The sequence below is a fragment of the Megalobrama amblycephala genome, linkage group LG6 (assembly GCF_018812025.1).
Source record: "Megalobrama amblycephala isolate DHTTF-2021 linkage group LG6, ASM1881202v1, whole genome shotgun sequence".
Taxonomy (NCBI): domain Eukaryota; kingdom Metazoa; phylum Chordata; class Actinopteri; order Cypriniformes; family Xenocyprididae; genus Megalobrama; species Megalobrama amblycephala.
In genome coordinates this window covers 42,857,503-42,880,018 of record NC_063049.1, presented here as the reverse complement: position 1 = coordinate 42,880,018, position 22,516 = coordinate 42,857,503, and the positions used below count along the sequence as shown (strand labels likewise).

At 35.1% G+C, this 22,516-nt stretch overlaps 2 protein-coding genes across 7 annotated transcripts in view; one reads left to right on the top strand and one right to left on the bottom strand.

Annotated features, from left to right (window-relative positions):
• smarcal1 (SWI/SNF related, matrix associated, actin dependent regulator of chromatin, subfamily a-like 1) overlaps window positions 1-3,690 on the top strand; it is a 20,106-nt gene extending 16,416 nt beyond the window's left edge. For 2 of the 6 annotated variants that reach the window (XM_048194716.1, XM_048194715.1), the window contains 5 exons: window positions 69-251; window positions 602-702; window positions 2,308-2,404; window positions 2,554-2,636; window positions 3,429-3,690. In XM_048194716.1, the coding sequence (XP_048050673.1) occupies window positions 69-251; window positions 602-702; window positions 2,308-2,404; window positions 2,554-2,636; window positions 3,429-3,432 (468 nt within the window). In that variant the 3' untranslated portion in view covers window positions 3,433-3,690. Of the gene's footprint in view, window positions 1-68; window positions 252-601; window positions 703-2,307; window positions 2,405-2,553; window positions 2,645-3,428 lie in introns of those variants that run through there. The other 4 variants (XM_048194717.1, XR_007185468.1, XM_048194719.1 and 1 more) reach the window with 4 other exon arrangements.
• nme9 (NME/NM23 family member 9) overlaps window positions 2,828-22,516 on the bottom strand; it is a 21,912-nt gene continuing 2,223 nt past the window's right edge. Inside the window, 19 exon segments of the mRNA XM_048194720.1 lie at window positions 2,828-2,938; window positions 3,398-3,463; window positions 4,488-4,589; window positions 7,286-7,387; window positions 8,683-8,784; window positions 10,477-10,578; window positions 11,104-11,199; window positions 12,149-12,350; window positions 12,352-12,406; window positions 12,494-12,638; window positions 12,789-12,934; window positions 13,741-13,848; window positions 14,438-14,582; window positions 17,573-17,781; window positions 19,354-19,508; window positions 19,632-19,724; window positions 19,810-19,892; window positions 19,973-20,045; window positions 21,534-21,650. Of these exon segments, the coding sequence (XP_048050677.1) occupies window positions 3,444-3,463; window positions 4,488-4,589; window positions 7,286-7,387; window positions 8,683-8,784; window positions 10,477-10,578; window positions 11,104-11,199; window positions 12,149-12,350; window positions 12,352-12,406; window positions 12,494-12,638; window positions 12,789-12,934; window positions 13,741-13,848; window positions 14,438-14,582; window positions 17,573-17,781; window positions 19,354-19,508; window positions 19,632-19,724; window positions 19,810-19,892; window positions 19,973-20,045; window positions 21,534-21,650 (2,055 nt within the window). The 3' untranslated portion in view covers window positions 2,828-2,938; window positions 3,398-3,443.

The following is a 22,516-nucleotide window of genomic DNA, read 5'->3' as shown; positions in this document are numbered from 1 at the left end:
TTTCTATGTAATAAGTTGGATAAATATGAGCTCTAGTATGGTGTTGACATTGTTGTTTTTGTGTGCAGGGAATCAGTTACATCCGTATAGACGGATCGACGCCGTCAGCGGAGCGACAGCAGCTGTGTGACAGATTCCAGTCTTCACACAAGAGCTGCGTGGCTGTTCTCTCCATCACGGCCGCTAACATGGGCATCACGCTGCACTCGGCCGACCTCGTGGTCTTCGCTGAGCTCTTCTGGAACCCTGGAGTGAGACTCAAACACATTCAGTCCAGCCATTTTTATTATTTTGATTTGATATACATCTTTTTCTATCAAGAATTTAGTTTTTAGTGTATGATAACCCTGATTTCTCAGGCGACGCAGCTCTTTTTGATCTGACTTCCTGTCGCGTAATCTCTACCTGTAGACTGCCAGACTCAGATAAAAGCCTCGTCTCGAGTTGAAAAGCATTTTCCATGAATCAGCGGAGTAATTTAGTCTGGAACAAGCTCTCATCTGGGTTCAAAAAGCCAGCTGAAAGGAGAAATGACTTAATAAATATAATTGTTAGTGAGAGTGCTGCCAGAACACTTTTGAAGTGCGTTTATTTCATTCAGGTCCTGATTCAAGCTGAGGACCGGGTGCACAGGATCGGACAGACCAGTAATGTGGACATTCATTACCTGGTTGCTAAAGGCACAGCGGACGATTACCTTTGGTGAGAAAATCTGCAGATCCTTTATTTTTGTTTTCCCCCTGTAGTCATGAAAAACTGCAAATATCAGGACATTTAAACAAAAATCTTTAGAACTGGAACAGTTGGTGGGAGAGTTAATGCTTTGATGCAAGTTTGTGGAAAAGCATTATTTTAAAAATGTCTTTTTTTTTTTTTTTTGCTTCAAACTTTTTGCACTAATTTTTATATATATATATGTATGTATATATGTATGTATACAGTTGCAAGAAAAAGTCTGTGGAAATGTGAATAATTTTAACAAAATAAAGAGAGATCATACAATATGCATGTTATTTTTTGTTTAGTACTGTCCTGAGTAAGATATTTTTCATAAGATGCTTACATATAATTCACAAGACAAAAAAAATAGCTGAATTTATTAAAATGACCTAGTTCAGTCACTGCTGGAAAGGGTTCAAATATGCAAAAAATGCTTGAAAACTGAAGAATCTGCAGGAGCTGGAGGATTTTTCTGAAGAACAGAGCTCAGTTTAACTGCTCAAGAGACTCATGAACAACCATCACAAAACAAATAAACAGTCGTGGATCATCAGGTAACCACACACAGTATTGAGAATCAATGGTTCCCAAACTTTTGAATGGGGCCATTTTTATAAATTCAGCTATTTTTTTGTCTTGTGAATTATATGTAAACATCTTTTATGTAAAATTTTCACAGATTCTGAAAGTGGTTCCCATACTTTTTTCTTGCAACTGTATATATGTGTGTGTGTGTGTGTGTATATGTATATATATATATATATATATATATATATATATACAGTAGTGGCCAAAAGTGATGTCCAGAGGAGATATTTATTTTTAATGGCCCTACAAGTTCAATTAAACTGTTAAAATATGAGGAAAATATTTTATATTTTTTCAATATTTTAAATATGACAGAGGAACAAACATGGTTGAGGTATTTATCTGACAAAATTATTTGCCAAAAAACATCTACAGGTTTTATTATACTATGCAAAAAATACATAGAAAAACAAGAAGCTCACAGGAAAAAGCATAAATTGACTACAACAATCAGTTATTAATATTTGGTTGGATCTCGTTTTTGCATGTGTTCATAATTTCTTTGTACAACTGCCTGGACAAATCGGCACAATTTGTCATGTTTCATTATGTTATCATCACAAATAAAACAATCGACTCCAAGCACAACTACATAATATGCTTACAAAATCTTTAACAAATTGAGAATAATATTTGAATAAAGTGTGAAGATGTGAGTTTTCCTGGTCTGGACATCACTTTTGGCCACTGCTGTTCATATTAGATGCTGTAACTGACCACCTTTTCATTTATGTGCTTATTTACCATTTTAAATCACACTTTGTGCTCTCAGTAGTTCATTATAAATACAATTATAATCTTAAATTTGGTTTAAAATAATTTTATCTGGAACAGTTACACATAGTTATACATATGCATTTTTTTTTTTTTTCATATTAACTTTAAAATTGAGTTTAGTTTGTTTCTGCAGTGTATTTTCTCATGTGTAACAGCCTGTATGTGATGCCACTGATTGGCCTCATTATTGCTGGTTTGATATGGTTTGCTTGTGTTTGTCAGGCCCATGATACAAGACAAAATGAATGTTCTGGAGCAGGTCGGCTTGTCTGAATCCAACATTTCAGAGAACGCAGAATCTGCCAGCTTCCACAGCAAGGTTAGCATTTGACCGTCGATAAAAACAATGAAGATTTCCATTGCACCATTGCTATTTATTTATTTAACTCACTGTAGAAAGCTTTAGAATAGATTCAGCTGTCTTTGTTTTCAAGCACTATCCTGTTTTCAATCCTTTCTGTTTGTCAGGACCCTCAGCAGCTGACCATCACAGAGATGTTTCAGAGGTCCTTCGATGAGGAGGAGATGCTCGCTTTAGTCGATCAAGATCAGTAAGAAGGCAAATTATTACATTAAATTACACCAAATATTTTGGTTGAAAGACAATAATCTGAACGTTTTTGTCAAGAAGTGCCTCAAATTTGTAAGTGACAAAATTAAATAAAGCCTAAAAGTTGTTGAAACCATTGTCAGTTTGAACCAAACAGATCAGCCTAGCAGCAAGTATTTAAACAGACAAGAGTGTCTTCAGAGCGTTTAATTCACAAGAGGATGTAAACGATTTATAAGAGACGCATGACTGAAGATGAAGCTGGAGATCACTGGCTGTTTTATAAACTCCTTCAGGTCCAAACTGGTGGAGAACAAAAGAAAACCACCATATCATCATGTTATTGTTAACAAAAACTAAACATAAAAAAATGTTATTACATGAAATAAACTAAACATTAACTGAACTAAAATAAAATTAACTTTATATCAGCTACTGTACATTCAGGCAACACTTCTCATTTTCATTTAGTTTAAGTTGAAGTATTAAAATAGCTTAAACTAAAGCTTAAAAAAATGTAGACTTTTTAACTTTTAACAAAAACAGAAAAAAAAACATTGTCTAATTCAAAAATATTAACCAAAACTATAATAGTATATCAGTGATAAAAATAACACTGCTTACATACACTTTATTTGAATTAGACAAAGTTTAAGGGCTTGTTTGAACTGATTCTTCTAATGAATCCGTCACAGACTCATTTATTTGTGAATCAGTTCAACTGTAGCAACTGGTTCTCATCAATATTCTTGATGTAATCACCTTCATCTTCACCTCTCCTCTTCTTTGACAGATGATTGTGCAGATTTCAAGAATTTGTCGCATCCCCTGAAACACAGACGACAAGCTTCATCGCATTTACATCACATATAAAAGATAAAAATAAAGTTTATTTATAATTCCAGTATAACGTCACTGACTTTGTGTGATCAATGTTGATCACGTTTCTGACACGAGTTCATCTGTCATGTTTGTCTAACAGATCACTGATTCTTAAAGCATGGGACAAAACAGACTACAGAACTGAAATAAATAAAAGTTTATGCTTCAAGGAATTATTTCTGATTAATGTGTCATTTACGCTTGGGTGCAACAACCTGTTTCTTCCAGTTTTTTAAGTTTTTTCCTTGCTGGTTTGTCAACAAAAGTGAGCAAGTTGACTATTTTTGCATATATTTTGTGTATTAAAACACATTTTTTCCCTGGTTTTACTCACAATTAATAGGACCTATTCTGACTTTACATCACGCAATTCTGACTTTACAACTCGCAATTCTGACTATATCTTGCAATTTTGACTTTATAACTCGCAATTTTGACTTTATATCTCGCAATTCTGACTTTATATCTCGCAATTCTGACTTTACAACTCGCAATTCTGACTTTACAACTCGCAATTCTGACTTTACATCACACAATTCTGACTTTAGAACTCGCAATTTTGACTTTACAACTCGCAATTCTGACTTTACATCACGCAATTCTGACTTTACATCACGCAATTCTGACTTTATAACTCGCAATTCTGACTTTACAACTCGCAATTCTGACTTTATAACTCGCAATTCTGACTTTACAACTCGCAATTCTGACTTTATATCTCGTAATTCTGACTTTATATCACACAATTCTGAGGAAAAAAGAAAAATAATTAGTTAAATGATGTAAACGTATTCTAGTAAACCCCATGAACAAATGATGAACCTGTAAATGAGCATTATAGGACCCTTTTAACATCTGATAGTCTTGACAATTAATGCCAAAGTGGAAATATTGAGGTTTCCGAAACATGTCTGAAGAATCCGTGTATGAACATGTTAATTTGTACATTACTAGTCATTCAAATCCAGACCTGCGTCCTGCTGACTGGAGGCGGGCGTCTCTAGTGTGTCGGTCTCATCACATGATGCTGCGTGACTCTCTGCCGGCTCAGGGTTGATCTCTTCAGCTCCTTCTGGATGTGGAGATGAAGGGTAATACTGACTTTTGTGTTTACATGTGACTTACACCTGAAGTTGCAATACTAATTCTTTCAAGTATTCAAACCCTGAAGCTTTTAACATTTAAAGTCCTCAAGGTTTTATTTTTGCTGGTGAAATGCTTTAAAGTTCTGTCCACATAAATGTTGGAAATTATATGAATGTAAATAAAGTGAAGCTAGACATTTACTGTAAATCAAGTCGCCCTAAAAACTCTTTTATAATCTGCATGTGTGTAAACGAACACAGTGCTGCGCTTCACTCTGAAACAGTACAGATTTCAATTAATTTTTTAAATTAAATTAAATTAAATTAAAAATTTTTATCTTGATTAATTGTGCATCCCCATTCTTTTTTTTTTTCATTTTAAATACACATTCGATGTAATTAATTATTCGCTTTTCATCAACTTACGATCCCCCGTTTGGGAAACCCTGAACAGATGGAAAGTTCTTCTGTTATCATTTATTCACTTATTAATTTTCTATATGCAGTCACCGGTCATAGAGAACTCCAAAAAGGGGTGTGTACTCCAAAAGTAGGCAGTACCTCCAAAAGGGGCGGAGTCTCCACACGCAAAGGCCTTTGCTTCTGCCAAATGTCATTGACTTACATTTCAAATTAAAAGTTCATAAATGAAACACTGTTTCTTGTTGAAAGATGAATTGACCTTACATAAAATGTAGGCATATGTTAAATAAAGATCTAAAACATGCTATATAAATAAATATTCCTATTTAAGTAAATATATTTTTATTAATTATCAAGAAATATCCTCTTTTTTCCTACACCCCATGACGCTTTGTTTGAATTATGGGAGTAACTTCGTTAAACTGTAAACAATCAGTGAAAGCAATAATAAGCATTTTCAAAAACATGGTACCATGAGATGACATTATTCTACTCGCCCTTCAACCATCAAACATTAAAATGACGTTTAAAAGAGTAAAAGCATCAACAAATTATGACAACAGACCTTGAATAACCCCAAAAGCTTGATTCTTTCCACAGCAATATTATAGACGTGTTAAATATCATCAAAGACTTTAGATAGATATATATATAAAAAAGCTGCGCTCATATTAAAATGAATGGGAGAAAGTGCAATGCACAATATGGCGGAATAAGTCCCGCCTTCTAAACAAAAGAGCCAATCGCCAATTGCTAAAGTCATTGAGTCACTGCAGCTGCAGTTGGAAGCAGGGGCGTAGCAACCGGGGGGGACGGGGGGGACACGTCCCCCGCACTTTTAGAAACTGGTGATTCTGACCCCTGCTATTTTTTTGGATCCAGCGTGAATATTTCCGGCACCGGCAGTGTTCTCTGATTTGTTACTTAGATTTGAGTGAACTAACATTCAGCCAATCACAGAGCGAATCATCTCTTGGGCGCGTCTGCTATGAGCTTCAAATCTCTTGTTGGTGTTGTGAGTTTTCGTTCGTTCATTCGCCGTCTGGGATAAAATGCACCCCAGAAAAAAAGCAAAGGACGATTACATCCTTTTTTCAAACACACACTGTAAGTATGTTACAGTATGTCGTGATGACACGAATCACGCGATAAAGTTTTCATGTTATGATTTAAACTACTGTAACGTCAAAAGACAACAGAACCTGTATGGACCTCGTCACGTCGCGCCGGATTCAGTGTGTTAAATGCTCTCCTACTTGTTGCTTTGTATAAAAGCGTCTGCTAAATGAGACGTAACAAATTATTGGTTTCTGCTGTCTTTTGTTGCCTACGTGCTGCTCGCGGAGTAGAATTATCCTTTCACAATAAATCAAATTTGTTTTGCACCGAATATCTTAAAATACTTTATCAAATTTAAAATATATATTTTTTTATACTTTATGTAAATATTCTACTTTATGTCCTAACTGGTCTGTAGGAAAGGCAGGCTGTGACGTCACTGACAGAGAGAGGGGACAGTTGCTCAACCTCTCCAGAATGTGTACAGGTGAGATTGTATAAAAAAAAGCAGATTGACTATTTTAAGGCAGTGTTTTCTTAATTGGAACTGTTTGCCAATATTTTAAGGAATTACACATCAATTTAATTCCTTAAAACAAAAGATCAACCATCAATCACCTTTATTTATATAGTGCTTTTAATAATACAGATTGTGTCAAAGCACTGAACAGTATCAAATAGGAGAATAGAGTAATTTATAATGACAAGATTAAACACTGAATTTCCAGTTTAAGGCATTTTATTATTGAATGCAGAGAATATTTTAAATATCATAAAATATCTTTATCTAAATAAAGTATAGATGGTCTCACATTGGTCTCAAAGTCCTGCAGTATTTTTAAATTTTGAGGATGATTTCACAAAAATAGGTTCCTGTAAGCTATCACGGCATGTTCCCAAAATTGCCACTGGGGTGCTGTAAAATGCCAATTGGTATTCTATTTAGAATTTATTATTATGAACATCAGCTTTGGGTCACATCACCATACAGCTGTCCCCCCCACTTTTAAAATGGCTGCTACGCCCCTGGTTGGAAGCTTCGGATGATATAAAAACATTCAATGTTCTGAGACGTGCGCTTAGGACTGCACATGTGCAATGACTGGTTCAGCCTGAAAAATTTTGATTGATGTTCCCAATGTCTGAAGAATCCGTGTATGAGCTTGTTGACTTGTACATTACTAGTCATTCAAATCCAGACCTGCGTCCTGCTGACTGGAGGCGGGCGTCTCTAGTGTGTCGGTCTCATCACATGATGCTGCGTGACTCTCTGTCGGCTCAGGGTTGATCTCTTCAGCTCCTTCTGGATGTGGAGATGAAGGGTAACACTGACTTTTGTGTTTACATGTCACTTACACCTCAACTTAATGAACTAAAGCAAGGATTTCCAAACTTTTCTGTCAGCTGAACCCATTAGATATAAAATATTTGCTTGAAGTAAATAATTTAAAGGCACATTTCCATGTTCACGGTTCTTTATTGTCAGTTAATGGTCACATGATATGTCTTCTGGTGTCATTTATTAACTTACTCTGTATGCAATGACAGGTCAGAGAACTCTAAAAGGGGCGGAGTCTCCACACGCAAAGATCTACGCTTCCTCCAAATGCCATTGACTTACATTTCAAAATAAAAGTTCATACACTAAACACTGTTTCTAAAATTTTAGGCATTTGTTAAAGTTATAAAACATGTTATATAAATAAATATGCCTATATTAATAAATATATATTTATTTATAATCAAGCTATGTCCACCTTCTTCCAATGTCCCATGACACTTTGTGCGAATTATGGGGCTAATTATGGGGTGACAAACATCCAAAAGACCATATACCAAACATCTTTAGGTGCATAGGTGCATAGATCCAAACTATTAAACAAACCAAGAATGAAAAAAGATCTGCACACCTTAAAAATTGGCCAAAAAGCTTGTGTATCAATTTATTATACAGAGGCCAAATATACATCAAAGTGCAGAAGAGCAAGCAAAACATTTTAACCCTTCCTCAGTGCCATGTGCTTCCAGGCATCCATCTGCTCTCTTTTGTAGTTATGAAATGATTATGTTTTGGATATTTATGATATGTGATTGAATGTTTATATATATATATATATATATATATATATATATGTGTGTAGATCTTTTTTTCATTCTTGGTTATTATGGGATACAGTGAGATAACATTATTCTACTCGCCCTTCAACCATCGAACATTAAAATGACATTTAAAAGTGTAAAAGCATCAACAAATTACTACAACAGACCTTAAATAACCCCAAAAGCTTGATTCTTTCCACAGCAATATAACAGACGTGTTAAATATCACCAAAAACTTTAGATATGCAAAGACGGTGCACTCATATTACTATGAATGGGAGAAAGTGCAACGGACAATATGGCAGAATAAGCCCCGCCTTCAAAATAAAAGAGCCAGTTGCCAATTGGTAAAGTCATCGCATCACTACAGCTGCAGTTAGAAGCTCCGGCTGCTCTAAAAACAGCCTGAAAAATTTTGATTGATGTTCCCAAAACATGTCTGAAGAATCCGTGTATGAGCTTGTTGACTTGTACATTACTAGTCATTCAAATCCAGACCTGCGTCCTGCTGACTGGAGGCGGGCGTCTCTAGTGTGTCGGTCTCATCACATGATGCTGCGTGACTCTCTGTCGGCTCAGGGTTGATCTCTTCAGCTCCTTCTGGATGTGGAGATGAAGGGTAATACTGACTTTTGTGTTTACATGTCACTTACACCTCAACTTAATGAACTAAAGCAGGGATTCCCAAACTTTTCTGTCAGCTGAACCCATTAGATATAAAATATTTGCTTGAAGTAAATCATTTATAGGCACATTTCCATGTTCACGGTTCTTTGTTGTCAGTTAATGGTCACATGATATGCAAGTAAATAGATAAAATATTTAATCTGTTTTATTTTAATTGTATATAAAGTAGTCAACATTTGAAGTGGATCAAAACCTTTCATCAAAGTTCTCCTAAAACCTTCTTCTTAAGACAACTTTGATGTACTTTTTTGATCCACTTCAAATGTTGACTACAATATTTTAACATTATTTATATATAAAGCTGCATGACTTTATATTGTTATTTGTCATACATTGCGTATATAATATTATTCTAATTATTATTATTAAGCCTATTATTATTAGTTTCACCTCTAAAAATGAAGACATGACTATATTACTGTTGTAAATTATAACTGTACTGTAAAATAAAAAGTGAATTTACATAGATCTGATGAGAATTTTATTTTTATTTTGATTAATTGTGCAGCCCCATTTATTTATTTTAAATACACATTCGATTTCATTAATTATTCACTATATCAACTTATGAACCCCCATTTTTTTAAAGATTTATTTTTGCATTTTTGCCTTTATTATGACAGGACAGTAAGTTGACAGGAAGCGAAGTTGGAGAGAGAGAGGGGGATGGGATTGGGAAAGGTCCATAAACCAGGACTTGAACTCGGGACGCCCAAAGCGCAACTGTGCTGTATGTCGGCGTGCTACCCACGAGGCTACTGGCGCCATTGTTCACTTACTAATTCTCTGTATGCAATGAAGGGTCACAGAGAACTCAAAAGGGGTGGAGTCTCCACACACAAAGACCTTCGCTTATTCCAAATGTCACTGACTTACATTTCAAAATAAAAGTTAATAAATTAAACACTATTTCTCACTGAAAGATGAATTGACCTTACATAAAATTTAGGCATTTGTTAAAGTTATAAAACATGCTATATAAATAAATATTCCTATATAAATAAATATATACTGTATTTATTTATTATCAATACCCCCTTTTTTCCTACACCCCATGATGCTTTGTGTGAATTATGGGAGTAACTTCCATTAAACTGTAAACAATCAGTGAAAGCAATAATAAGCATTTTCAAAAACATGGTACCATGAGATGACATTATTCTACTCGCCCTTCAACCATCAAACATTAAAATGACATTTAAAAGAGTAAAAGCATCAACAAATTATGACAACAGACCTTGAATAACCCTATAAGCTCAATTCTTTCTGCAGAAATATTATAGACGTGTTAAATATCTTTAAAGACTTTAGAAAAAAAGAAAAAAAAAGTTGCACTCATATTACTATGAATGGGAGAAAGTGCAACGCACAATATGCCGTAAAAAGTCCCGCCTTCTAAACAAAAGAGCCAATCGCCAATTGGTAAAGTCACTGAGTCACTGCAGCTGCTGTTGGAAGCTCCGGCTGCTAGACGTATGCTTAGGACTGCAAATGTGCATTGGCTTGTTCAGCCTGAAAAATTTTGATTGATGTTTCCAAATCATGTCTGAAGAATCCGTGTATGAACTTGCTGACTTGTACATTACTAGTCATTCAAATCCAGACCTGCGTCCTGCTGACTGGAGGCGGGCGTCTCTAGTGTGTCGGTCTCATCACATGATGCTGCGTGACTCTCTGTCGGTTCAGGGTTGATCTCTTCAGCTCCTTCTGGATGTGGAGATGAAGGGTAACACTGACTTTTGTGTTTACATGTGGCTTACACCTCAAATTAATGGACTAAAGCAGGGATTCCCAAACTTTTTTTGTCAGCCGAACCGATATAAAATATGTACTTGAAGCGTGCCTAAGTTAATATTTCTATCATTTAACAGCACATTTGGATGTTTTTTTGAATGCGTGTAAATGAACACAGTGCTGCAGTTCTATATCATTATTTAATTCAATCGCAGCCTTTGATTTGATAATCACACTAAACTAAAATTTCAATTAATTGTGCAGCCCCATTTTTATATTTTAACCATACATTCAATTTATACAATTATTCGCTGGTCATCAACTTGCACGGTAATGTTTGGGAAACCCTGAACTAAAGGAACAGTAAAATCAATCTTCTGTTATTATCACCTCATATATGCCGTGAGATCATAGTGATGTGCAAATATCAGCGCACAGGTTGAGAATTACATGAGGTTGAGTAAATAATAACAGAGTTTATATTCTTCATTTCTGAACCTGTAGTGCTCGGCTCTCTCTGGTTCCTCGAGTCATCAAACGACGGAGATCTTGAAGCTTGTAGATTCTTGAGCTCTGCGAAGCTCTCTTCCGTTTCTGTAGATAACAGGACATTAAAGTCACCATGAAATCAAAATGGACAATTCTTATTTTTTTATGTAATATTGCAGTATTTATTTTAAATGATTTGTCAGTTGTTTACTGGGGTGAGGGCCAATCCACCAATAGCAAACCAAAACCATCCAATCAATTCCCCACAGACAAAATCAAACCCCACCCTACATTTGTTCTTGTTTGAGAAGCCGTTTGATGTCGACTTTAAATGTTATTCTTAAAGGTCCCGTTTTTCGTGGTTTTTTGAAGCTTTGATTGTGTTTATAGTGTGCAATATAACATGTGTTCATGTTTCGCGTGTAAAAAAACACAGTATTTTTCACATAATTTACTTATCTGTATACCGCTGTTTCCACTGTCATAAAAACGGGCTGATGACTTCCTTGTTCTATGAAGTCCCTCCTTCAGAAATACGTAACGAGTTCTGATTGTGCCAGCGGTTCCTGTGTTGTGGTTCGACAGCAGTTTAGCGCATCTTGCCCGGAAAGGTCACGCCTCTTACCATAACGTGGAGATGCACGCGCTCAGTGTTATTGTAAACATGTCTTTAATTTTACCCTATCAATTTGAGCCGGAATCAGACCCGGTGATTGGACTGAGGGATGAAAATAACAGCGTTTCGACGACATGGCGACAAACACACTCTACAAACGCAACTCTTGTGTATTCCTGTGGGCGGAGGTTAGTCAAAAAACTGTTTTAGTGACGTCATTAAAGAAGGAAGTAGAGGGATGTAGTCCAAACTGGCCGTTCGATGTAGGCGACTTCTGTTAAATAAAATATCTCGCTTGGCATTGAACTTTGAGCTTTAAAATTTTACAGATTTTATTTATACTCTAACAACAACATTACACACTAACTAAAGTTTGAAACATGGGATCACAAAGAACGGGACCTTTAAATATTATGTCAGCTGTAAGGTTTTGGTCACCTAACGGAGGTGAAGCATCGCCGTCGATGATCTCTCTCTCGGATCCGATGTCTCCAAAGATGAACTGTATCTTCTGGTGCGCGTGCTCCGTGTTGGAGGATCCGTGGACGGCGTTCTCCAGCACGTCTTTAGCAAAGCGCGCTCTCAGAGAATCTGGGGCCGTATCTCTGGCCTTGCTGGGGTCCGTCGGGCCCATGGCCTGCCCTCCACTCCTCCACTGCGTTCTCCTTCGTCAGAATCATCATTGTACATGGGCCGCTATAGAAAAATGAACCATGTTTTATCTTACCTGCTAATCTTAATGAGTTTCATGGACAGTTAAGTCACGTTCAGTGCCAAACTCACCGACACATGTAATCCACCAGCTGGCTGAAGAAGTGTTTGTCCCGGTGTTCTTTATAAAACTCTTCTGCCATCTCTCTGGACAGAACTGTGTCCTTCAGACGGGAAATAGTGAATCCTCTGGCCTGAATGTCCTCCAGGATTTCCTCTGATTTCAACAGTGGGTTATGACGTTTACCCTCATTTCTCATTATTAATATTCTTACAACATAATTTCACATCTAGTTGCATTAAAAGCACAAACTCCAAGCTAATATCCCTCTCGACCCTTTCAGTCGTGTTACTGCTGAAATGATACCTTTGCGTTCAGTGTCGGGTTTAATGACCGCGAGTGTGTCCTCTGGTGGGAAGAAGAAGCCGATCTCCATCTCCGCCTCCTCTGAGCTTCTGCTGCCGTGCAGCTGGTTAATACTGGAGTTCCCATTGCTGAACTGAGCTCGCAAACTACATCAAAACCACACAGAGAGAAACAGGCACAATCAAGTGTGCACCGACCATCTAAACCAGTGGTTCACAACCAGGGGGTCAGGGCCTCAACACAGCTTAAAATGACTTAAATATAACATAATGTGCTTTAAAAATAAGCGAAAACAGCTATAACTCAAGATGTAAGCTAATTTTTCTTATTTTAATTAATTCCCTCAACACCTGTCATTTTTATTTAAGAACAAGGGTTCCCACAATCTTGGAAAACCTAGATTAATATTGAGGAATTTTAAAAGAGTGATTTCTAGACCTGGAAAAGTCATGGAAATTTGTAAAATCTTAAAAAGTCATTAACATTTCTATAACAAATATACATTTTTCTAGTTATTGTCAAGCTCTAAAATATTTTATTGGGTAGAAATTGCTGTGGAATTGCAATTTGTGAGTGAAACAAACCTGGAATCACAAATGACTAGAAGAGTCATGTAAATTCATTAATAATAAAATGTAAACTCTGAAAAACATTGAAACTGCTTGAAACTATTTTAAGTATTTCATTGAATTATTTTAAGTAAATGTTGCTTTTCTAAATATAATTTAGAATATTTATATATATATTTAACTAAATTCATTTTTCCTAGTTTCTGTAAATAAAAAAAAGCTCTTTTTCTTTACAGCAGAAGGACCAGAAATATCTTGGGGGGCCTCGGAGTCAGCACATATATGATAATAAATAACATGATATGATGTACCATAACACATTAAGTTGCGCAGGAACATTCGAATGCCCTGAAGAAATGAAACTATTACAGACATTGGTTTACCTGTTAGGTTCTTCACTTTTAGCCTTGATGGGGTCTTTGGGTCCCAGGATGTTCCTCCAGTGTTCCACGGCTCCTTCTTTTACTAGAGCTAGTGCTAACACAGGCCCGCTGTGAACCACAGCAGAAGAGAGACTCTTCATTACACCAGGACCACTGTAAGTCTTCTGGCTTCTTTACATCATTTAGACAAGATGCTGTATATATGCAAATAACAACTATGTGGCCAAAAGTACAGTTAAGCCCAAACCGAAGATATGAAGCACGTTTTTAATGTCTCCTTAATCTGTAGACAGAAATTCCATTAACATTTGTAATTCAGATTCAGAATGAATAGTCAAATCAATGCTGGATTTGCACAAAAACAATAATTTATTTTATAATTTATCTATAATTTATTGTTTTGACTTACAAAAACTTTTGTAAAAAAAAATGCTGTTTTGCAATATTGACTTAAAAAACTATAAAACTCAATCTGACACTTTTCAAATTTATATAATAGAACTTCTGATTCTAAATTCTGATTGGGTGAGTCTGAAGGGTTCTGATTGGTTCCGAAGCCATTGTGAAACTACGAGAATAAGCTATTTTGTTTGGCCATAATTCAAACTATTATTCATAATCCATGCAATTTTGTTGAAAATTGGTGTCCTTAATCATATCACTCTTGTGGCTTGTTGTACAGTATGTGAGCGCTCACCTGGTCATGCTCTCGAGCAAACTGGGGAAGTATTCCTGCTCCAGATGAGAGCTGTAGAACTGCCTGACCTGATCCTCAGACAGCATGATCTCTTTCTTCATGGCCACTTTGAAACCTGCTTCATGGATCCTGCCCAGAATCTCCTCTGAAAAACACATTTACAAATGTTTAATGTTCAGTTACTTCCTGACCATAAGTGCTCCAATTTAATCACTAGCAGTTAAAAGTTTAGACACATCTACTCAATCTTTATTGTTAATCTAAAATGTGAGAAACAGTCATAATAACGTCATCAAAACTACAAAATAACAAATAGAACAGTGCTGTTATTGTTAACTAAAACTATTAGAAATCGTTTTCTTTAATTTAAAAAAGCTGAAATAAATATAAATATTAGATGAAAAATGTAAAACTGGAAGTACTAAAATTACTAAAACTGAAATAGAAATAAATAAAAGTTCAATTGCAAATAACACAATTACTAAAACTTAAACAAATAACTAACAATTACTAAAACTTAAACTAAAATTAATATGAAAACTGAACATATAAAAAGTTTGTATCTCAAATTCTGACTTTTTTTTTTTACTAATTTGGGGCTATATGTAAGTATTTTCATTGTATTTATTCTTGATATAAAGTCGTGAGTATATCATTGCTTGATATAAAGTCAGAATTGCTTGATATAAAGTCAGAATTGCGTGATATAAAGTCAGAATTGCGAGATATAAAGTCAGATGATATAAAAGTGAATTAAACGTGATATAAAGTCAGAATTGATATAAAGTCAGAATTGTGATTGCGAATATAAAGTCAGAATTGCGAGATATAAAGTCAGAATTGCGAGATGTAAAGTCAGAATTCGCGAGATATAAAGTCAGTAATTGCGTGATATAAAGTCAGAAATGCGAATATAAAGTCGTAATTGAGATATAAAGTCAGAATTGCGTGATGTAAGTCAGTCAGAATTGCGAGATATAAAGTCAGATTGCGTGATTAAAGCAGAATTGCTTGATATAAAGTCAGAATTGCTTGATATAAAGTCAGAATTGCGAGATATAAAGTCAGAATTGCTTGATATAAAGTCAGAATTGCGTGATGTAAAGTCAGAATTGCGAGATATAAAGTCAGAATTAAAATTGCGTGATATAAAGTCAGAATTGCGAGATACAAGATATAAAGTCAGAATTGCGAGAAATAAAGTCGGAATTGCGTGATATAAAGTCAGAATTGCGTGATATAAAGTCAGAATTGCGTGATATAAAGTCGGAATTGCAAGAAATAAAGTCGGAATTGCGTGATATAAAGTCAGAATTGCGAGATACGAGATATAAAGTCAGAATTGCGAGATATAAAGTCGGAATTGCGAGATATAAAGTCGGAATTGCGAGATATAAAGTCAGAATTGCGTGATATAAAGTCAGAATTGCGTGATATAAAGTCAGAATTGTGAGATATAAAGTCGGAATTGCGAGATATAAAGTCAGAATTGCGAGATACGAGATATAAAGTCAGATTTGCAAGATATAAAGTCGGAATTGCGAGATATAAAGTCGGAATTGCGAGATATAAAGTCAGAATTGCGTGATATATAGTCAGAATTGCGTGATATAAAGTCAGAATTGTGAGATATAAAGTCGGAATTGCGAGATATAAAGTCAGAATTGCGAGATACGAGATATAAAGTCGGAATTGCGAGATATAAAGTCGGAATTGCGAGAAATAAAGTCGGAATTGCGAGATATAAAGTTGGAATTGTGCAATATAAAATCATAATTGGATGATATAAAGTCGGAATTGCAAGAAATAAAGTCAGAATTGCGTGATATAAAGTCAGAATTGCGAGATACGAGATATTAAGTCAGAATTGCGTGATATAAAGTCGGAATTGCGAGATATAAAGTCGGAATTGCGAGATATAAAGTCGGAATTGCGAGAAATAAAGTCGGAATTGCGAGATATAAAGTCGGAATTGCGAGATATAAAGTCGGAATTGTAAGAAATAAAGTCGGAATTGCGAGATATAAAGTCAGAATTGCGAGATATAAAGTCTGAATTCTGAGAAAACATTCAGAATTTCTACTTTATAACTCACAATTCTGACTGTCATTTAATTGTGTTTATATCGCAATTCTGAGAAAAATAAGTCAGAATTGTGAGTTTATATCATGCAATTCTGACTTTATAACTCGTAATTGCGAGAAAAAAAGTCAGAATTGTGAAATAAAAAGTCACAATTACCTTTTTTATTTTTTTATTTAGTGGCGGAAACGAGCTTCCATAATAGCCTCACATAGTCAGATCTACTGTATATACCAGGGGTCTCCAAACTCGGTCCTGGAGGGCCGGTGTCCTGCAGAGTTCAGCTCCAACTTGCCTCAACACACCTGCCTGGAAGTTTCTAGTATGCCTAATTAGACCTTGATAAGCTGGTTCAGGTGTGTTTAATTGGGGTTGGAGCTAAACTCTGCAGGACAGTGGCCCTCTAGGACGAGTTTGGAGACCCCTGTTCTATATAGTCTCAAATATATTTTATAATCAAACGATCATAGGTGTAATTTTAATTACCTAATTTATCGACATGATGCCGCCAAATTGCAGAGCTTGTGCAAACATATCCACATTGTTATGATCATATTTACATATTCATCTAAACGTCGCTCTCAGCAGCGTGGATGGCTTCTGGATGTTCGTTAGCAGTATATCGTTGCAAAGGTATTTAAAACTTCTTTTTCTACTTCTAAGCAAAGAACAAAAAAAGAACTTCACCGTGAGTATATCGGGACCTTGAATGACGTTCAAATTGCTGGCTGCAGTTCACTTAATGGCCACCACTAGTGTCGCTAATAACAAGGGTTTCTGAATGTTACATATTGCCCCTTTAAAATATTAATAAATACTATAACAATATGTAAATAACACTGCATGATGTAGTGACCAATAAATGCTAGTGGGTTGATTCACCTGAAAAGTGTTCCATTGTGGCTTTTTAACAAATGAAGTAAAGTGTCTCCAAACTTTTAACTGGCAGTGTATGTTAATTCTTCAGTTTAGAATACTCAGTGAAGGCAGGAGTATCTGTCTGCACCCACGGGGCCGCAGTTCTGTGCGTGTAAACGTAATGTTGGCACATGCCTCTGTTTTCCCTGGCAGCGTCTGGGCGGATGAGCGCCAGCGTCCTCTCCACATGCTCCTGTTCCGGCCCGGCCCGCTCCGAGCTCGAGTCCGCCATCGCCATCCTGAAGTTCGGGAAGAAGAAAGCCAGCTCCCTGCTGGCCTGCTCGCTGTCAGAGCTGCCATGTAAGGCGTTCAAAAGGGTCTCGGTACCGTACTGAGCCCGCAAGCTGAAGAACGGAGAACGGCCAGAGAGAAGGAGGCGAGCAGGGATGGATGGATGGATGGATGGATAGAAGGATGGAGAAACAGAGAAAGAGAAGAGCAGATGGTCTCACTGCTGGTTCTCCGCCAGGGCAGAGGGGGGGAGGCAGAAGTCCACACAGGATGTGTTGTGCTATAACTGTTAGTGCTCAAATCTGTGAGCGCAATATGGAACGTCAACTCGACTCCCTCGTATCACTTTTAAATTATCTTTACTTACAAAATTAAATTATACACACACCAGGGAATCACTGAGACTCTATGTTAGGCCTACACAGAGAGACCATGTCATTGATATATATACTATATATGCATGTACTGTATATAAACACATGCATGTATATATTTAACAAAAATATAACTATATATAAAATAAATTAATATATATATATATATATATATATATATATATATACACACACACACACGTATGCATGTAAATATTTCTTAAATATATTGTTTGTGTGTGTTTTTTATATACATAATAAATATACACAGTACACACACATATATTATGTAATGTAAACAAACTTTTATTGGATGCGATTAATTGCAATTAAATGTTTGACAGCACTGATATGTATATATAGTAGTGCTGTCAAACATTTAATTGCAATATTATTTCATCTCAATTATTATAAATATATATCTCATCTCATATATATATATATATATATATATATATATATATATATATATATATATATATATATAAAGTGCTGTCAAATGTTATTTCATCAAATTGTTTTTATAAATGACTATTTTATAAAAACAATTAACTATTTTAGTATTTATTTAAATTTACTATTACAGTATTTAATATTAATAAATATTAATAATAAGTAATAAATATTATTAATAATTAATATTCTGAATTCATTTTTCATTTATTTTTCATATTTATAATTTCATTTTGATTATAGTTTTAATAATTTTGTTGTGTTTTTGTCAGATTAATTAATTTATATTTCATTTTATTACTTCAACTTATTTTATTTCAGTCAGTTGACAATTTTACTTTTCTAATTTTCATTCAAGTTTTTTTAGTATAATATTTTCCATCTAATATTTATATTTTATTTTAATTTATGGAAACAAACTAATAATTTTACTTTAAGTTAACAATAACAAAATAGTTTTTAGGACCATCTAGATATGTTTATTTTTTATTTTTTTTGCATTCTTCTGACATTATTCTAAATTACATAATCTTTCCCAAATTATCATTACTGTCATTAAAAAAAAAGTCATTCTCATTATCATGATGAAAATATTCCTGTGTGGACTATTCATTCATTCATTCATTCATTCATTCATTCATTCATCCATCCATCCATTCATTCATTCATTCATTCATTTATTCATTCAGTCATTTATTATGCTGATTTTTAAAAAATTTAAATCAGCATTTTAAAAAACATTGTTGAATGAGATTTTTCTTTGCATTACTTTAATGAATTTGTCAGAGGGACTGCTAATGTTATGTGTCACTCTGATATAAAGTCTATATATTTCTATATTTCCTGGGAATGAGTTACCTCTCCGGCTGCTTCTCCCTGGCCTCTTCAATATCCGGTGGACCGATGAATTCCCGCCAGGCTGGGATGACGTCCTCACAGCCCTCCATTTTAGAAATGACCAGGACATGCGACGGGCCGCTCGACATAAATTGGATGAGTTCCTGAAAGTAAGGCTGAAAGAACACGCAAGCACACAGCCGCTTTACATGACACACTGGACATTCTGCCATTACACACCATCAGCCAAAATATTAAAGCACATGCTATTTTTAGATCGTAACTGTTCCTTCATTTACCTCTGCTGCTTTGTGTTGATAGAAGTCTTCAGCTTCTGCTTCACTCAGCGTTCTCTCCTCGTGGGCTAAAATCACAAACCCTGCGTCCTGAATCTAGAAACAAAATCAAATAATATGCATTTTTAGCTGTTTATCTGTGTAGAAAGGGTATATCGCATCAATAAAACTGAGCTCTTACCTTCATAATAATCTCATCTGCTTTGCCGTGTGCCACCACATCCGGCTTTATTATTGCCACTGTGTAAGACTTATCAGCAGAAACTAAAAACACAAAACCACTGCAGGTAAATTCAGCAATCAAGACAAACTACAATTTAGCACAATAAAGGAAAGATCATTACCGGTCACATCTTCCTCATGTGGGTGATCCTCAATGTCATCATTCACCTCTTCAGTTAAACCTTCATCTTTCACCTGGAGTGACACATGAAACCCAAATGTCATCTCTTTCATCACATTAATCTTATTTTTGTTTGCTGAATTACTAATAGGAATAAAAACTGTTAACATTTATTGAATATGATGCTTTTCTGTGCAGAACTTACCATAACAATCCTAGGGTGTATATTACATTTAACTTTAATGTGTTTTTTTTTTTACTTTATATACATTTGCAAGAAAAAGTATGTGAACCACTTGCAGAATCTTTGAAAATTTGAATAATTTTAACTAAATGCATGTTATTTTTTATTTAGTACTGTCCTGAGTAAGATATTTTACATAAAAGATGTTTACGTACAGTCCACAAGACAAAGAAATACGAGAATTTATTAAAATAACCCCGTTCAAAAGTATGTGAACCATTGATTCTCAATACTGTGTGTGGTTACCTGATGATCCACGACTGTTTTTATGTTTTGTGATGGTTGTTCATGAGTCTCTTGAGCAGTTAAACTGAGCTCTGTTCTTCAGAAAAATCCTCCAGCTCCTGCAGATTCTTCAGTTTTCAAGCATTTTTGCATATTTGAACCCTTTCCAGCAGTGACTGAATGATTTTGAGATCCGTGTTTTCACACTGAGGGCAACTGAGGGACTCAAACTCAACTATTAAAAAAGGTTCAAACATTCACTGATGCTCCAGAAGGAAACACGATGCATTAAGAGTCGGGGGGTGAAAACGTTTGAATTTGAAAATCAAGGTAAATTGCACTTTGTATTTCTTCTGGGAAACATGCAGGTATCTTCTGTTGGTTCTGAAGGGCAGTACTAAATGAAAATCAATGATATTTAAACAAAATAAGAAAAATTGTGACATCTTCATCCTGTTCAAAAGTTTTCACCCCTCGGCTCTTAATGCATCGTGTTTCCTTCTGGAGCATCAGTGAATGTTTGAACCTTTTTTAATAGTTGAGTTTGAGTCCCTCAGTTGTCCTCAGTGTGAAAACACGGATCTCAAAATCATTACAGTCACTGCTGGAAAGGGTTCAAATATGCAAAAATGCTTGAAAACTGATGAATCTGCAGGAGCTGGAGGATTTTTCTGAAGAACAGAGCTCAGTTTAACTGCTCAAGAGACTCATGAACAACCATCACAAAACACACAAACAGTCGTGGAGCATCAGGTAACCACACGCAGTATTGAGAATCAAGTGGTTCACATACTTATGAATGGGGTTATTTTAATAAATTCAGCTATTGTTTTGTCTTGTGAACTAAATGCAAACATCTTTTATGTAAAATATCTTACTCAGGACAGTACTAAACAAAAAATAACATGCATTTATTATTATCCCTCTTATTTTATTAAAATAATTCTCATTTTCACAGATTCTGCAAGTGGTTCACATACTTTTTCTTGCAACTGTATATGTATACTATATATATTCTTCTGAATTCATTCATCATCTGTGTCCAGGAATGTAATCCTCACAGTAATGACGGCAGGTGTCTGAAGTAACTCACCGCCCTGCGTTCTGCCCCCTGCTCTAGGACGCTCTTCTCTTTGCTCAGCTCTTCCTGTATGGTCTTCTGCAGGAGAGGAGCGTTTGGCCCCCGCAGAACTGACACGAGCTGCCCACCCTAAACACACACCACAAGCCCATCGTATACAACAAACAGACGAGGTATGAACATATCTGAGTGCATCTCATAGGGACATATCTATGACACTTTTCACAACATCAAATATGTGAACATTAAGCCTGTTTTAGGAACTTTTTTGTATCGTATGCATTATTTTCATGACAATTAAGCACAATTTTCTCCAAAATGCTAATTATTGTAATGCATCCGAATGTTTTATTATTGAATAATTCCCATTATTTTTTAGTATTGACTCTCGTTAGATTCTCATTACTGCACTTCTGTATTTTTTTTTTTATTTATATCAGCATAAATTAAATGTAGTGCAACTAATACCTCCATGATACATAAATCCTTTTGGGATTTTTAATGTTTTTGAAAGAAGTCTCTTCTGCTCACAAAGGCTGCAATTATTTAATTAAAAATACAGTAATATTGTGAAATATTTTACAGCTGTTTTCAATTTTAAGATATATGTTCAAGTGTAATTTATTTCTGTGATCAAAGCTGAATTTTCAGCATCATTACTCCAGTCTTCAGTGTCACATGATCCTTCAGAAATCATTCTGATATGCTGATTTGATGCTCAAGAAACATTTCTGATTATTATTAATGTTGAAAACAGTTGTGTACAATTTTTTCAGGATTCTTTGATGAATAGAAAGTTAAAAAAAACAGCATTTATTTGAAATAGAATCTTTTGTAACATTATAAATATCTTTACTGTCACTTTTGATCAAATTTAATGCATCCTTGCTGAATAAAAGTAATAATTTCTTTAATTGTTTTTAAATTAAAAACAGTAGTGTATAATGTTACAAAAGCTTTCTATTTCAAATATATTTTGTATATATGCACAATAT